Genomic DNA, 19114 nt, shown 5'->3' with positions numbered 1-19114 from the left:
CCGGGAAAATGGTAAGTTACAAATTCGCTGTTGTTGTTGTCGTAGTCGTTGTCATAATCGCCGTCGTAGTCGCCGTAGGCAGTACCGTTAATATATTTAAAATTAACCATCAACCGCTGAAGCTATATGAATTATCCCGTATTTGTGTTGTTCATTACATACCAAGTGAAATTCGAGAACGTAGTTTCATTTGAATAGCTTGTTTAACCAGGACTTAAACAATCGTCACGTCGGTCATAGCTTGTTCTGATTGCCTGAACCATGCGTAAAGAGCAAATCGAAACATTGAACGTCGCGTGAAAGTGGAACTTAATGAAGGCCTAAGTGCTCTTTCGTAGCTTTTAGTTTTAGGATTTGAAAGATCGTCGGTTGCAGTGATTTGCTTACTGAGCAGAACAACGCGGTCCCAGGTCCTTTCATATTAAAAATGTATGGTAAGATCGCTTGTTTATCGTGTATTTTGTAAAACTTTTCGTTGTCATCGGTGCCGGGTTTGAATAGTTATAACAACTTGAGTAACGGTATAATGTGAATAGGGGCTCTAATGCCTTAGAGCAACCGTTTTTGCTTACACAGCAGAACCCCATGAGGCTAATCTCAAACCCATCCACATTCAAGATTCGTCAATCGTTTTATTTGTTAACATGACTATATGGTAATAACAGCAACTCGATGATTAAGGAGCTCATCTGCCTAGTGGCAAACGTTTTTGCTTACTGAGCAGAAGATCGTGGGTTCAATCCCAAGCTCCTTCACGTTATATGATCGTTAGGACATCAATTCAGCTTATCGTTTACCAAAACGAACCCTGCTGCAAACCCAACCCTATTACCCAATATCCCAATATCGGTTCTCTGTGTAATTTCAGCTGGTCTGGCAAAAACAGAGTAATGCTCATGCTCATGTAGATGAGTTCTAGGGATGATGATAAAGGAATTCTGGGAATAATTTCAATAGAGTTTGAACAGAAATTTTAGGTAATTTTGAGAAGTATTTCAAGAAAATTGCAAGGAGACCTACTGGTGAATTCTAAAGTAGTTCTGATGAGACTATTATGAACATTATGAGTAGTATCAAAGCGAACTCAACAGCAAATCGGAAGGAATTTCAAGAAGCATTCCAAGGGAATTTGGAAGTGATTAAAAGCTAAATAACAATGACTGCTGAAAATATCTTAAATGTTGATCGATCCATTAATCAAAGCCAAATTCTGATGAGAGCTTCTACGAAATATGGATAATAATTGAAAGGGGATCTAATTTTCAATATAGCTAAAACAAATCTTTGCAGAAATGTTGGCTAGTTTCAAAAAAAATCCTCGATCTCGTTTTCCGTTCTGAGTACCACTGCTACCGACGCCAGGAGGAAGGCAGCTCCCACACCTAGACCCTACATATCGACCCAAGAAAATTCACGTGCAAAAACATTTTTTATAAGCCATTATGGCGTAAAGTTGAACTCAAAAAACCACAAAACATCGACTTTTTGGTTTTGCTGAGAGTCCAATTTTTTTGAGTACCAATGCTACCGATGCCAGGACGGCAGCTCCCACACCTGGACCCTACCTAGCGACCCATCAACTTCATGAACCGTGGACCAACGGCTTTACTTCTCTTCCGAAGGCGTGATCAGAGATTTTATTCTTCAGAAAATCCCGGCGGCACCGACTGGAATTGAACCCAGGCCTTTTGGGGTGAGGTGCAATCACGTTTACCACTGCATTTCAACCAGTGCCGCTTAGAAATATCTGACAAAGAAAATTTCAACTATAACTACAAGCCAGACCACTAACTAATCTTCAAGCTGCAAGAACCTTCAGTGCACCAGGTTTCAAACAGGTGTAAACAATCAACAACAAGCGCACGTGGCCAACCTTTCCAGGTACACATGACCGCAACTGCATTTCAGGTACCACCTCCGTCCGAACCCCTCCCCCTGATCAAACTGCACCAATGTTGGAACACATGAGGTAGGTACATTTTGCACCGCCGTGCATTTTTACTGCACTCAAAGTGATAAACAGCCTGTTTATTTACAACTTTCGAAGGTCGTTTCCACCGCCATCATCATCAGTGCGGTGTGTTTTGCTTTCTCTGGCTTGCTGCACCAACGCTGCACACACTCCTGCATTGCACACCATTAGTGTGTCTTATATGTGTGTACAACACGGAACAAAAACAAAACACTCATCGATTGGTCGTCGTTTGAAAACCGCTTCCTAACTTCTGGTTCAAAAAGTGTTTTCCATTCAAAGTCAGGTTGACGCGAACAGAACACGTGTCGCCAAACCAGGCAAGCGGAAAGTTTTGCATCACCTTAAGTTTTGCATCACCTCATAAAATAAATCACATAACCAATGGAAAATATCTATGTGAATTTGAACACCAATTGGAAATTGCACTGCAAAATCAAATGAACCTTATGTGTCCTATGAAATTTATATGATTAGTCACATAGAATTTCTATTCTGATAAAAATCATTAATTTTGCTATTGGAAAGATGCGTGCGCTTCCAATAGAAGGTATGTGAAAACTTTTTTTTCAGTGTAGCACATGTAAGCTTGTAATCTTCCCAGTTCCAATGGACAATAAGCATTTCCAAGCGTTTCTATTATGGAACAGCAATTTAAGATTCAGCAAAATTGTAACCGATGTAAATGTATGAAATAGAAATACAAGCTGCCTACCGCTGCCGGCGGCGCCATCATTAATAGCAAATGTCACGGCTCTTATCGGTCGAACCAGCTGAATAAACTGCCTTGAACTTGGTCGCTGAGCTCCCCACACCATGCCGCTGCTCCTAGCATAGTAGTGGGTAGTGATCGAACATTTCATAGCACATGACATCGTCATTGTCGTCGTCGTCGTCGTAGTGTACCTATCGAGCGTTATTGCTACATCTCAAACCACATGAATAGGTGTTCGGTTAAGTTATTTGTGTTTTTACTCAAATGGACCGCTACTGGTGGTGCGTGCTGAGCCGATTGACTGAATGACTGAGTAAACGTATGGGCAGCATGATGATGTTTGAGTTTCTTTATTATGATTTTGCTAGGCATATTTCATAGTTTTGGTGTAAAAGCGACTGTCATAGTATACATCAAAACAGCGGTCACTGTCCTTATCAAGGTTGTATACTGTTTGAGGTTTAGGAAATCATTTGAATGTATCCAACTTTATGGCAATGTTCGGATAAAGGTACAACGTACCCAAAAGTTGGTTGATATGGTAGAGAGCTACTTCGGCCTATATACATATATAAATCTATGATTTCGTCGTGAAAGAATCATCATATGTTAGGTACAATACTTTAGTTCAAAGCTACAATACAAAGTCGACGCATAGTATGAATATTATCTTTAATTTTTCATTCATTCAGTGGCGTCCCGTAACCTCATTTTTTACCTGTACGCAAACATTCAAACCGGATTTCTAGATAGAGCTGGAATTAGGGCGTAACAGCTTTTGTAAACAATGACTTCTATCGATGATTTCTAGGAATTCAAGGCACGTCCACGCAGACCAACCTAACCATCGGATAGGGGAAGTCTTTCCCTACCCGTTGAGGCTGTTAGTTTGCGTGGGCGAGCCTTGAATTTCTAGAAATCATCAAGAGAAGTCATTGTTTACAAAAGCTGTTAGGCCCTTATTCCAGCTCTATCTAGATTTAATGCCATATTCATACTCGAATCGGTTGAAAAAAAAAATACACCTAACTTCTACTTTACTCGATATCGATCCATTGCAAGCAATATTTTGATAATTGATTATGTTTTGAGAGTTGGTGCACAGATAGATTGAGGTTAAGGAAACGCCACTGACTACATTAGTGACCCGATTTTGCCAGCCCCCTTTTTAAAAATCTTCTCTAATGTTCTACGGAACCCATGAGCTTTTTCAGTGGTTCCTTGAAGACGAACGAGAAAGATTTGAAATTAGGGGTATGGAAAATTCAGGCCTGTTACAAGATATTCTAAATTTGATCCGCAATTTCTCAAAAGAAATCCGCGATAAAAAAACTGTTTTCATTGCAAAAAAATACCATTTGTATACTAGGGGAATTAACGTATGCTCGGCAACCTAAGCAGCGACCTTCTTTCTATAGCCTTTTTCTCTAAGAAACGCACACATATGCAGTATTGGTTTGTTTACAATCTTTTGCTGCCAGCTGCTCTAACAATTTCAGTCGTAAGAATTGTCAAATAGGGTATACGTCCCTAACCTCGGTCTAATATGCAGCCATAGATTACGTTTTTAATCATAACTCATCAATTAATTTACCTGCAAACGATATTCTACTGCTAAATGGTATGCTTAGATATGCTTATCATGTCGTTTGCTATCAGGAACCGCAAAAAGTTGAAAAACTTACTTTTTTTAAGACAAAAACTCACCAGGGAAATGTATGTAATATCGGTCTATTGTCCCCAAATTGGGTCTATTTATGGATGCAACTTCGTCCTATCCTGTTTGATTCTCAAAAAAAACGCTCTTGGTAACGTTTTCTTATGTATTTTTTTTTATCACTATCACTGTTAACTTAATACTCTTCATTCCTCAAAACATTTCTTAGAGAAAATTTTACGAAAACTACATTAAATCACTCAAGTTAAAAATTAAAAATTAAAAATTTCGCTTATCGTCTTTCGACCGCAGAATATCTAAATCAAAACATTGTGATGTTCATTATACAGATTTGGCAGAAAAAATCTCCCTTCCTGTTCGTTCCTTATCATCCAAATGCAAACCACATTGTTGACGTTACTCTTATTGCTATATGCTGTCAAATGAATTTCATGGGCCAAAGTTAGGAACATAGAAAAGAAATGTGTCCCTAAAGTTGGGTCCATGATTTACTTGTGAAAACGTTGTTAAACAATTAAAATAAACATAAAATATTCAAACAGTAACTGTGAGTTTTACGTCTAGTGTGTATTATCAGGTAATTCCATTCAATAAATGCCATAATCAGGCCATTTGATGATCGTCAGTGCAACCTTCCCATCTTAACCTTAGAAGTCATGGCGGCTAAAAACTCCGAACAGAGTGATATTCTCAACCAGTTTTATTACTTACGAGAGCTGAAAATGTATTGAAATGTTGTGATATAAATTGATTTGTGTGTGGTACACATTTATCAATCATCAGTGATCAATATTTTCCTTATTTTTTGTGTAATATTCCTTAATTAATTATTTATTTGCGTGATAGGCCGAATGAAAGGACTAGACCCACATTACATACCGTAACCCTACTGTTTTGAAACGTTTTTACAAAGCTCCAATCTTCTCTAGTGAGAGCGAGTATTGTCGGCAACCAGTTTTTCTTCGGCAACCGTTCCATTTGAACTGCATGTAAATCTGCTGTTCTATTATCGGCAACTCGAAATCAGCTACAATTTGTAGTGCGTGTGTTGCATTTCAAGAAAACCTTGCTAGATTGCTTTTTCTCAGTGGTAAAAATATAGTCAAATTGAAGCTGAAAGCATAAAGAATCGTTTGCATGCATTCACTGAAGTGTTTTCGTAAGAAAATCCAGTGAAAATAGTGTTTCAATTTGTGTTGCCGAAAATAGTCTGTCATGCCGAAGCCGTCATTTCCCCTAGTTCATTCCCTGAAAGTTTCAAGAAAATCCGACTTAAAATAAATTTTTGGCGAACACTTTTGTCTGGTGCATTTTTTTCGAGTACAGGCCTTATGATTGTACTTGCCACACAATTATGCTAATGCAAAAATGATACAGGCATCGAACGCTCTCAATTAATAACTGTGGAAGTGCATCTGGAACACTAAGTTGAGAGCACGTAGTAATAAAATAATATGCGATAAGCAATAAGCTTGAAATGCGAAGAAGAAGATCGGAGAAAGACAAAGAATCAGTAAACGTAAATAACGACGAACTTGAATCTCGCAACGCATTAAACAATGTTTTGAAATTTTGGAGCATTGTGTTTAACCCTCCGTTACTAGCGCTGTTGTACTTTGTACAACACACATGAGTTTTCCATTGCCATTTTGTTGCTGAGTTACCAATCGATCTGAAACCAACGAGTATTCCTCAAAAAACTTGTTTTGATCTAAACAAGCTAAACTTTGAAAAAATGCGAATAATAGGGAAAATGTAAATGGAAACCGCGAAAACTGTGACCATACTACGTGGGATTTGACTTAATTGATTAGAACATGGAATATATCAAGATTCTGACAAGATAGAAAGTTACTGTCTCTGACAAAGTTGTTCAGGAGATCATAGCCTTGTCGCTGGCGGACAGTAGTTCAGAATTTTCTCACTACGTAGCGCTAGTATACATGTGAAATTCTCGCATGTGATATATCTCGAGATCCTGACCAGATAAAAAGTTACTGTCTTTCACAAAGTTTTTCATGAGATCAAAGCCTATTTCTTGGTGCTCAATAGTTCAGAATTTGCTCACTACGCGACGCTAGTATACACGAGAAATTCTCATATAAAATATCTCGAGTTTCCAAACAGGTAGAAAGGTACTGTTTTCGACATAGTTGTTCAGGATGTCAAGGTTTTTTCGCAGGTGGACAGTAGTTCAGAGTTTTCTCACTTTGCGGCGCTACTATAGATGTGAAACTCTTGCATATAAAATATTTCTATATCCTGACCAGATAGAAAGTAAATGTATTCGGCAAAGTTTTTCAGGAAGTCAAGATCTTTTTGTTGGCTGACAATAGTTTAGAATTTTCTCACTATGCGGTGCTAGTATATACGTGCCTTTCTCCCATATTCAATAACTCGAGATCTTGATCAGCTAGAAAGTTGCTGTCTTCGGCAAAGTTGTTTAGGGGGTCAAGACTTTTTGGCTGGTAAACAGTAGCAGAATTTTCTCACTTCATGATGCTAGTATACATGTGAAATTCTCGCATATAAAATATCTCACGTTCTTGACCAGATAGAAAGTTACTGTCTTGAACAAAGTTGTTCAGGAGTTTAAAGCCTAGAGTTTATGAGAAAATTCTAAACTATTGTTCACCAGCCAAAAGACGTTGACCTCCTGAATAACTTTGTTGTAGACAGTAACTTTCTATCTGATTAGGATCTCGAGATATAGCATATGCGAGAAGTGTATATCTATGCCACGTGGTGAGAAAATTCTTAACTACTGTTTACCAGCCAAAAATGCTTTGACCTTCTGAACAACTTTGTCGAAAACAGTAGCTTTCTATCTGGTCAGGATCTCGAAACAAACCACATGCGAGAATTTCACGTGTATTCTAGCGCTACGTAGTGAGAAAATTTTGAACTACTGTGCACTAGAGAAATCTATCTGATCAGAATCTCGAGATATTTTACATGCGAGAATTTCGCGTGTATACTAGCGCCACGTAGTGTGAAAATTCTGATCTATTGTGCACTAAGCAATAGGCATTGACCTCATGAACAACTTTTTCGAAGCACAGTAATTTTCTACCTGTTCAGAATCTCGAGCTTAGCATACGCGAGAATTGTACACGTTTACTAGCGCCATGTGGAGAAAAAATTCTAGGCTACTGTCCACCAGCCAAAAAGTCTTGACCCCCTGAACAAGTTTGCCGAAAACAGTAACTTTCTATCTGCTCAGGATCTCGAGCTATTGTATATGCGAGAATTGCATGTATATACTAGCGCCACGAAGTGAGAATTTTCTGAACTACTCCACCAACGAAAAGATCTGGACTTCCTGAAAAACTTTGCCGAAGACAGTAACTTTTTATATGGTAAGGATCTAGAAATATTTTATATATGCGAGAATTTTACATGTATACTAGTGCCGCGAAGTGACAAAACGCTGAACTACTGTCCACCAACGAAAAGGCCTTGACCTTCTGAACAACTTTGTCGACGACAGTAATTTTCTATCTGGTCATGATCTCGAGATATATCACATGCGATAATTTCACATGTATTCTAGCGCTACGTAGTGAGAAAATTCTGAACTACTCTCCACCAGCGAAAAGATTATGATCTCTAGAACAACTTTGCACAAGACAGTAATTTTCTATCTGGTCAGGATCTCGAGATTGTAACCAATTAAGTCAAATCCCACGTAGTACGGACACCGTTTACGCGATTTCCATTCACATTTTCTCTATTATCCGCATTTTTGTGGGTTAACTGTGATAAAATTTTAGCTTGTTTAGTTAAAAACAAGTTTTTTAATGAATACCCGTTGGTTTCATATCGATTGGTAGCTCGGCTGCAAAATGGCAATGGAAAACTCACACTGTTGTACCAAGTATAACGCGCGAGTACTCGTGTTATAAAAGTTGGCGCGAGTAACTGAGGGTTAAATGCTTCAAAACAAAATTTTCTTAAACATGTGCTTGGTAGCAGAATTTGCAATCCCCTAAGAATTCAAATTTTATCCAGGAAAAAATACATTCCCTGAAAATTCCCAAACATAATATACATCCTGACATACTAGGGGCTGGTAATAAACAACGTAGACCGTTTTTGAGAGGTTTCAAATGCCCTCCCTCTGCGTAGACAATCGTCCATACAAATAGTCGAACCTAGACACTAGACTGATGCAAAATTTGAAATGAAGCGGTTTCAAATTGGTCCTGATCAGCCACCCAAAATTTGAACTCGTTTCGTAAACAACTGACTAGGCACAAACCATTTGAAGTTGATATTGGAATTACTATGGGAAAAACAATCTTCTAGCTTTTTTTTTCAAATTGCCCTGTTAAAAAGTTCTATTCTTATGAGAAATTTTCTTAGCTACAACTTTGCAGAAGATTGATTTTTAGAGCAAAAATGATGATGACTGCCTCATTATTTGCTTACAATTGCTTAAATGAGCCAATATTTCGTAAAGTTCGAAATAAGCATTAAAATAGTTATCAAATATTTTACTAATCAATATTAAGTCAAACCTAGAGTAACATTTGAAATGGGCCTATGTCCAAAACGTAAACAAACTAGAAAATGAATTATAAATGTTGACCGCCACTATTCAATTCATATTTAAGAAAATTGAAGTATTTTAGACATTTATATTGCTCACAATAACAATAGTAACTGTATCTCAGTATACAACATCCAAAATATGCGAAAAGCTTTCAAAAATATATGAAAATCAATAGCAATATAAATCATTTAAATTTGTCGAACCTCTTAACGGAATCCCTTTATGAAGAGCTTTGAGTGGGTTGGTTTATTTCCTTTAAATTCCGTTATAATTGCTTATCTTTTGACAGATACGCGTATTTCGTCTACTACTTGCAGACTTCATCAGTGCCAAGTACTCAACACCACTGAAGAATCCATCTTTTATCTACGAGTTATATACTATACTATTGATTAGTATATATACTATACTAAGCTCTTAATAACAATATAATTTCATAAATTAATAAACCTTTTTGTGAATCTTTCAATGGATAGGCCCTTTTTGTTAAGTCATCAGAAATGATAGGCCCTTTCTTAAGCCTTTTCGCAACGTCAAATAAATTCAACACAAATCATCGGCCCTGCCTCAAGCAGTAGGACCTAGCTTTGGTTTGAAATTTTTCAATCATCGGCCCTTCTACGTCACTAGGCTTATCAATGAAATGAAATAAATGAATGGTTGGCCGTTTTAGCGTGCGGGCCTATTAATGAATCGAAAAATTTCGTTGATCGGCCGTTTCGAAAATCGAGTTATTTTTAATGATTTTTTTTTCGATTATGCGGAACTTTCCTACACGATTAGTAGTTATCAAGCGGTGCTAAAGAATGGTATCAAAACCCGATTTGTTTACGTTTTGGACATAGGCCCATTTCAAATTTTTCTCGAGAAACGGTCGATTATGCTTTTGGTGCTTTCCCTCAGACCCGTTTATTTTGATGTAAAAGTTTTCTTTGTTGAGGATGTTTACAATCATTAGTGATTATTGGAATGAATTAATCGTACTTTCTCATTGATATGAATACATTTGGACAGCCTTTAAAGATACACTTATTTCATGACTTTACAATTTAATTTAAGGATAACATTTTGAGTGTTGATCCTAATACTTTATCTTACGAACGAATCTGTTTAAGGGACGTAAACCTTGGTGTTGGTTCTGATCGTTGGGTTTTTTTTTGACAACCATTTCGAGTAACGCCGCACCACGTAGACATGAACCATTAATAACTTTTGTTCCTTACTTTTTATCGAAAGGTGGTCTTGAACAAAGTTGTTGCTGAGAAAATTTCCTACAATAGATTTTTTAAAGCGAAGCGATATGGTGAATTGTTAGATAGATATGAACGAAAAAATTGGTCTTCCCATAGTAATTTTCATATAAAGTTCAAATATTTTGTGCCAAGTCAGTTTTCTTCAAAAATTAATTCAAATTTTGGAAGGCTAATCACGACCTAAGTTGGAACCGCTTGAGTACTGTGGAGCGAACATTTAAAATTTTGCCTCAGTTTGCTAGACACCCTCTAAAACATTATTTAAATTAACTTAGTTATTTTCCCCTTGATTTGTTTTCCGTCGATCTTGTTTTCCGTGCTGAGCACCAATGCTACCGACGCCAGGGAGGCAGCTCCCACACCTGGACCCTACCTATCGACCCATCAACTCATGAACCGGGGACCAACAGCTTTACTTCCCTTCCGAGGAAGGCGTGATCAGAGATGTTATGCCTCAGAACATCCCGGCGGCGCCGACTGGGATTGAACTCAGGCCTGCTGGGGTGAGAGGTAATCACGCTTACCCCTACACCACCGGCGCCGCTATAACTTAGCTATTGATGAGTGCGTTTTAAATGGGAGTCGTTTAACTAGACTGTTTTCCCTATCATATTGTTCAATCATAGGGCGGGTCATCAATGCCGTCAGTTTGTATGATTTACAAAGACTGGACGATAGATTGCGACTTGGTCCTCCCCCAAGTAGCATTTCTTGTTTTATTGCACTCTATTAGTGGTTATTGAGATCAATTTCATAAAACCGCCAATAAAATTAATAGCTACAGCACAACCTTTTGATAACCGCTATAAGATCGTCTTACAGCTTAGTGGACCACTCTTGAAAAGGTTTATAAAGCATGTTTGAGAATCACAATAAAGCTGTCTTAAAACCTTTTGTCAGGAAGCCTCATACTCTACAAAAGGTTCTCATAGCCTCTATAAGAGTAATATTGTATCCAAGCAGTTTTATTACGCTTTGGTGAAAATCAGTTATAAAGCCAATTTAATTTGTATTGGCTTCAAAGCAACCGCCATAAATTAGCTTGTTGTTGTTCTGTTCTGCTGAAATCTTTAGCGGTAAAAATAGGTTTGAGTGTTGGTGTCAAGATCACCATGCAATCAATTTTGTTTCATGGCGACATTAGGGAAAATCTTAAAGAAAATATATGACTTTTTAGAAGTTCCAAAACATAGGGTATACGTCCCTAACCTCGGTCTAATATGCAGCCATAGATTACGTTTTTAATCATAACTCATCAATTAATTTACCTGCAAACGATATTCTACTGCTAAATGGTATGCTTAGATATGCTTATCATGTCGTTTGCTATCAGGAACCGCAAAAAGTTGAAAAACTTACTTTTTTTAAGACAAAAACTCACCAGGGAAATGTATGTAATATCGGTCTATTGTCCCCAAATTGGGTCTATTTATGGATGCAACTTCGTCCTATCCTGTTTGATTCTCAAAAAAAACGCTCTTGGTAACGTTTTCTTATGTATTTTTTTTTATCACTATCACTGTTAACTTAATACTCTTCATTCCTCAAAACATTTCTTAGAGAAAATTTTACGAAAACTACATTAAATCACTCAAGTTAAAAATTAAAAATTAAAAATTTCGCTTATCGTCTTTCGACCGCAGAATATCTAAATCAAAACATTGTGATGTTCATTATACAGATTTGGCAGAAAAAATCTCCCTTCCTGTTCGTTCCTTATCATCCAAATGCAAACCACATTGTTGACGTTACTCTTATTGCTATATGCTGTCAAATGAATTTCATGGGCCAAAGTTAGGAACATAGAAAAGAAATGTGTCCCTAAAGTTGGGTCCATGATTTACTTGTGAAAACGTTGTTAAACAATTAAAATAAACATAAAATATTCAAACAGTAACTGTGAGTTTTACGTCTAGTGTGTATTATCAGGTAATTCCATTCAATAAATGCCATAATCAGGCCATTTGATGATCGTCAGTGCAACCTTCCCATCTTAACCTTAGAAGTCATGGCGGCTAAAAACTCCGAACAGAGTGATATTCTCAACCAGTTTTATTACTTACGAGAGCTGAAAATGTATTGAAATGTTGTGATATAAATTGATTTGTGTGTGGTACACATTTATCAATCATCAGTGATCAATATTTTCCTTATTTTTTGTGTAATATTCCTTAATTAATTATTTATTTGCGTGATAGGCCGAATGAAAGGACTAGACCCACATTACATACCGTAACCCTATGCGCTTGAAATGTTATCGTGTTTATTGAGATAATATGAGCGTTAAATAAATGCGCCTCCAAAATAATTCAAGTTAACAAAAAAGATTGTTTCAGAAATCAAATGAATTTGATGGAATCACCTTAATTTTACAGAAAATAGATCTCAATACATAAATTCATACCAATGCACACTGGAAATCATTTCGGATCTCTTATTTACCCATTATTTTATTGAAATTTCTTGGATTTTATTCCAAGGCTAATGGCATTTTCATAATGACAATATGGCGACAGAGGACAGCAGGCAAGAAAAACACCAAGCGCAATTTCTTAAAATGTCTAATGCTTACATTGCACACTGGGTCAGGAATGCTACCTAGCGGAGCAAAATTAATAACTCCGAAACGAAGCATTTCCGCGACTTGGTGTCTTCGGAAAAATTTCTCGTCATAATAAGGATCATAAATAAATAGTTCAAAACTCTTCCGCAAAGATGGTGCCACAATCTAACTTCTTCCTCTGACGTTTTGGAGACTTTATGTCTTGGGCAAAGTTGTTTATCTTGACAAAATGAACAGCTCTTTCAAAGACGTTAAATTTCCACTGTCTACTGGTTCCAAGTTATATGGAGTTAAATAAAAAAATGTCGAAAATATTTTATGACGAGAAATTTTGCCGAAGACACCAAGTCGCGGAAATGCTTCGTTTCGGAGTTATTAATATTGCTCCGCTAGGTTGCATTCCTGGCCCAGTGTGCATGGGATGAAAGCAGAACAGAAAAGCATAATGCATGATTTTATTACGAGAACTATTTTCTTTTTACAAGAGCAATTCAAGCTGAACTTTGCATTAGGTCCTAAGTAACATTGATCGATTCTCTTCGTCGACTTTCTCTTTCGTTAATAACTTATTCACCGAACCGTTTCTTGATGTGTTTGTCGTATTGGATGCTAGATAAAAGCTTCTTTTATCGATTTATGTGCTGAAAATACCTAAGAATGTCTTTACATGACCGTGGGGATGCAAAGAGAAAGTCGACGAAGAGAATCTGTCAATATTACTTAGGACCTAATGCAATGTTCAGCTTGAATTATTATTTTTTATTTGAGGGCAAATGTATATTCCTGTTCTACGGGTGCAACAGATGAATTTTACAAACATTTGGAAAAGTTTTGAATGGTACATTAACCATTATGAAAAGTTATGCGTGATTTCAACCTTTTTGTCCTAGGACTGTCACCATTCCATGTATTTTGACCAAGATTCGACAGTGTCACCCCATGTATATACGAGCGAGAACGGAAGAATTATAGAGATTGCTGACGTTTTTCTTAAGCACACTACGTATACACGAAATGTTTTCATGCTCATGCTAACAATTTTGTTGATTTTCTTTGCGCTCCGCTCCGGAAAGTTTTGATTCTTTTCTATGTTGTTAAAATAAACCGCCTATTTACATTTCTGACAAGTTGCAACTGAATGCTTATAATTGTTTTAAAATAACTGTTTCATGGCCAACTAGTTTTATTGCGCTTACTTATAAAGCAATAAAAGGATTTATTTTTGGGTTTTATAAGGGTAATTCATATTGCTTTTTGTTATACTTCAGAGCAATCATAAAACCTTTCATAAGTGAAAATAGCATAAGCATCAGTTGGTTTTTTCATTAGCTTTATAGGGGTTGTGTAGATAGCTATAAGAATGTTTCATGATTTGCATTGTATATGACCGTCATAAAGCAGTAGGTAATGGTTGCAGCTGCAATAAAACCTTTATAAATTTTGAATATAGCCAAGCAGCTCTAGATTTGTTACTTGGGCCATCTGGAATACATCGTGTAGTACATTTGAGGAGGAGAGTTGCCTTTCAAAAGGGCAGTTGATATGCATCGAAATGCATAATCGAAAGATACAATTTAAATAAATCATAACTCGATTACTTTTTCAATGGGACGTATCTGCTTTTGAGAACAAAGTTTGACAACGTGTCGAAACTCTTAGCACTCCCATGCAAACTAACATCATCATCAGAAAGGGTAATGTGTCCCTCAACAAGATGGTGTTCTTATTTTATGTGAGAGTACTAAGAGTTGTGACATACTGACGTTTGAATTTTTGTTTACAAAAGCAGATACGCCCTTTTGAAAAGTAATTGAGATCATACGAGCAGTTCAACATGGCGCTTCCTACCAATCGCTTCCTATTTTGCCGAGGAACCATATTTTGATATTGTTTTCCTCTAGAACCAGGGGAAAATAAGTTTGAAAAATCTGGAATTTGTTGCTCCGTTTTCTTAAAACGGCTGGTAGAAGGTCGTCCCAAAACTGCTCGACAATATGATTATTTGAGCTTGAATGTAGGCTGAGAAATAGTGTGGATCCATTACTGCGTGAATCCAACCAGCACAACTTCATCGTGGTATCTTCATTCACCTTATCCGATCAAACGGTACCGTTTCCTCACTCTTGAGCCATATATCAACACTTTCTGATATAACTAGTTTCCCTCCTCCCTGATCGTGCCCAAGCTAATCACCACCGACTTGCTATACTGAGATACTGTTAGTTAATTTAAATATACAATTTTGTGGTGGACTCTTCACCGTCGCTACTACTTCCAAACCGCATCCTCACCATAAAAACCTATACAAGAAAGATCAGAATCTCTAGTTCATACTTCGAACTACAACGCGCACGGCTCATGTAAAACTATAGGCGGAGAGCAAGTAGTTAAAACAAAACTAGATGCAACAATGTAGTAATCATTCATGCATCATAACATCCAGGAGAAGACTCATATGAAGCAACAATCGCCGAGTGGAAGAGATTCGCGCAAACTGGCGTCTCGTCTCGCATACACCCTGATCTGATCCGACCGCGTGATCGCGCAATCACAACAGAACACCAATACACAGACCTACCAGGAGGACCGCGAGAGGGAGAGAGGATCGAACTGAAAACAAAAGCGCACGATCGACGAACCACTTTTGCTACCTTCCTTCGGTCGATGGGTGGAAAGTGGTATTTATAAAAATAACAGTTATTTTCACTTTAAATTCACTCGGATACAGAGTTTCAGTTTGGCTCTGCCTCTCGCCGTTGCTGCTGATGCCGATGCCCGATGTTTGGCATTTTCTTTTGGCTTCTGCTCGTTTCCAAAGCCCGGATTGAATCACGGGAATGTAGAGGAATGTGATGCTGAAAGGAGTTGCCAATTTCAACAATCGTGACTCGATTATCTCAACGGTAGCAGACAGAGCAGAAGCAATATTTGTGTATCGATTAAACTGGCATCACTGCCAGAGTAATGCGCATGCAAAAGAGGCTACGGGATTTGCTTCCTGATGCTTGATAAATTTTGTTGTGGCCCAGCAGTTCTCCTTTTTTTGGCTTGTCGATTTCAGAGTGTAGGGTTTTTGATCTAATTTCCGTCCTACTAAGCACAACCCGCGCTTTACCTCTCTTTTCTGAACGAGTTTGAACAAAAAATGGAATGTTTTTGTCAAAGATGACTTCTAAATTTATTCACCTTTCCATATGATAAAGAGTCCAAATTGTTGAGATGTTGTTTAAAATCTAATACTGCTTCTTGATTCTAAATTCGCCCTACGAGTTTCAATTCCGTCCTAACGCATTGAAACGCAATTAAATTTTCTTCGTCCTACGGATAAACGTAGAAAAAAGGGGATTCTTTTGTTTTGAGAACAATGAGCATACAATGCGCTCTTATAGGATTTATAGAAAATATTCATACAATGCGCTCTTATAGGATTTATGTTGTAGCTAATGAACTAACGCATCGGAACAAACCTATTATTGATTTGTGCACGGTGAAATCACAAACGAAGTGACAGACGACTAACTGGCGAAGAAATCAATTAAAATAATGTGGTTCGCTATAATAGAATTTTCTTAGAAGCTTGTGCCATCAGCCACCAGATGGGCTAGTATTTTTGTTTTGATTTGAACATAGTTGATTTTGTGTGCAATATGATCTTTGACAGTGTGCAAAGAGTGTATCATTTTGTCATTTTTTTGTGCATTTCAGTTTTGAGTAGAGTGAAAGAGATAGAACCAAAACATTCGAATACATTTGGTGAAAATGCTAGTACAATCCAGTAGTAGTGTTGCCATGTGGTACAATCCAGTATTAGTGGTGTTGCCATGTGGTACACTGAAAAATTGAAATAGCAGGTTAGTCACCAAAGTTTTCGAGCCGCTCCGTCTGTCACTTCGTTTGTGGTGAAATCATCGATATTATTGATCTTTTTTGATCGATAGAACGGAAATGGGCGATTACGACGAAGTAGCGCACTACCCTATCATAATCGTTACAAAACTGGAATCTACCATCCTCATGAACCGAGTTTAATAAGCTATCATGATCAGAGTGTAGATATGGCTGCCGAGCTTTGCGATTAGCTAAACCGAAAAACGTTGACTAAAGCGGAAACCGAGCGAAAGTGTAAACATTCGTTCGCTCTTTCTCTTTCTGGTTTTGTGATTCCAAACGTTGTGCTTATCGCTCGTGGGAAGCTTCCCAATGGTAATTTTGTATACAATTTGGATTTCCAAGAGCGTCGTATGTATAATCCCAATAATGTTTGCCTTCCAGACCTCTCTGATTGCTGCTGAATGATCAAGAGAGAAATTTACAGCTCTGTAAGACTTTCACAACTTGAGTGACTGGATGATGAAATACCTTAAAAAACTGACTGACTCCCACACTGCACATAATTGCATAACTGTCCCATATGGATAGGAAATCAAGCAAAAGTGGGACTGATATGCAATTATGCATACCAACAAGACATTCGCTGGTAAAAAAAATCCTATTGAAAAAATCAACCCCGGTAGCTCACCTTTGGTGTTGATGGTGGAAATCTTGATCATTTCCAGTCCGTCCTTATCAATGATCGTGCCATTGTAGATGACACTGCTACTGCTTTTTTCGATTCGCTTCTTGGGCGAATCCTGATGCCCTTGCTTCTGTTGATCCTGCGGCTTGTCCTCTTCCTCCTCTACGTCTTCATCCTCTTCCTCTTCCTCCTCCTCCTTTACACACTTTGCACCATTACCATGTTTCTGCGGATGCTGCTGCTGTGGATGGTGATGCAATCGGTGCGAATGCGTCTCACCATCGCTGCCACTTTCGTTTCCACTGGCAGCGCCATTATCGGAATCTTCCGAATCAATTATGACGGCCGCTTCGCGTACCTGATGGTAGTTACCACCACCACTGCTGCTGCTGCTACTCACAAGTGCGTGCTGTTCCTGATGTTGTTTCTTCCGGGCAGCGGCTTGCTGCAGGAGCTTCAGTTGCTGATCGGCCACAATCTGGTTGATCAGATCCGGCGGTTCAATCGAATCGCAAGCAGCCTTACGCTTCGGTTCCGCTTGCTGGTGGTAGTATTTGTTATAATACGCCATAAATTCCGGTGTTTTCCGGCTCTGGTGATTATTTCGGGAAGAGGAGGACGACTGAGTTTTACCGCTTCCTCCAGACGAGCTTTTCAAATCTTTCGTCAGCCCGTACGAGGCGGAAGAGGACGACGAGGAGTATTCCTCGTAGAAGCCGCTTTCGTGTTGCTTCTTGGCAGAGGAACTGGTCGTACCACCTTTGGTACGGTTACGACTCATGATTTTCACGATTTTTAACCGAGGGGACTTCACTTTAGCACTTTATCAACACTCGTTTTCGTTCAGCACTACGCACTTGGCTATTCCTTTTCAGCAAGATAAATGGCAATTTTCTCTTTTTTTTCCCAACCGCACGGTAAATGGTTGAGGAAAACACTTGTTTCTTCTTAAAGCACTTCCATGGTTGACCAGCACAGTTGTTGCATTGGGCAGTTGTTTTACACCGAATTCAACGCGAAAATCTTCTTCTTTTTCTTCTTGCTTATGCCTTTTCTAATTACTTTTTCACACCTGTGTAGTTGTAGAGGTTATTCCTCTGAAACTCAAGCTTCAATTCATGATGAAATCTGGAAGGAAGAGAATAAGGTATTATTCAATTAGTATCGTCGTTCAAATCTAATCGGCTAAGTAAGAAGTCCTATTTGGCTATCAAAATATGTACACCGTTCTACGCATATCTATGCATGTTACTTTTTAACGTTTAACACTTTTGATCATAAAACAATACTTTTTAGGTAAACTTTCGAATGAAAAAAGAAAAACATGTAATTGGTTTTGGGCTTATTTTGGGCACCATGTTAAAATTCTACGCATAACTGTCCCACAAAGATTTTTTTTATTGAATCTATCATTAACAAATTCAAATCGCCACCAATGATTGAAACAGGATGTATATGATTAAAAGAAACGGTATGAGCCATTTCGGGAAGTAGAAGTTTTATTTTATGATGGAAAATATTAAGAGAAACGGGAATTTATATTAAAAACCAATCAACATTTCAAACAGTGCATTATAAGAGTAATAATAATCCAATGATAAGAGTCAATTTAATGGTCTTGAAATAACCCAAAGGAAAAATAACATGATTTAAAATTCAAAAGTATGTAGCAACGATGTACAAACATCTTCCAATATTGGCATGTTTAAAAAGTACGCCTTATTGTTGCTTTGCGTTCCGTTTGTAACGGAGTAATTCGTAATTTACATACTGGCAACTGTCATGCATCTACTTTAACGTTCTTATTCTAATTGCTTAATGTTGACTCGGTCGTAGATTGTGGTAATGTAAGGGGCACGGTG

The 19114-nt window shown here is 37.8% G+C and overlaps 1 protein-coding gene across 3 annotated transcripts in view; it reads right to left on the bottom strand.

Annotated features, from left to right (window-relative positions):
- Positions 1 to 19114, bottom strand: part of LOC135709434 (ribosomal protein S6 kinase alpha-5-like) — a 118764-nt gene that overhangs the window by 73693 nt on the left and 25957 nt on the right. For all 3 annotated transcript variants that reach the window (XM_065231755.1, XM_065231756.1, XM_065231757.1), the window contains exon 2: positions 17256 to 18380. In XM_065231755.1, coding sequence (XP_065087827.1) covers positions 17256 to 18033 — 778 coding nt within the window. In that variant the 5' untranslated portion in view covers positions 18034 to 18380. The remainder of the gene's footprint in view (positions 1 to 17255; positions 18381 to 19114) is intronic.

This window comes from Ochlerotatus camptorhynchus, unplaced genomic scaffold, assembly GCF_037179485.1.
Source record: "Ochlerotatus camptorhynchus isolate MF236.1 unplaced genomic scaffold, CSIRO-AGI_Acam_v1.1 ptg000361l, whole genome shotgun sequence".
NCBI lineage: Eukaryota > Metazoa > Arthropoda > Insecta > Diptera > Culicidae > Ochlerotatus > Ochlerotatus camptorhynchus.
Note: the sequence above shows the minus strand (reverse complement) of the source record. Positions and strands in the feature narration are given on the sequence as shown.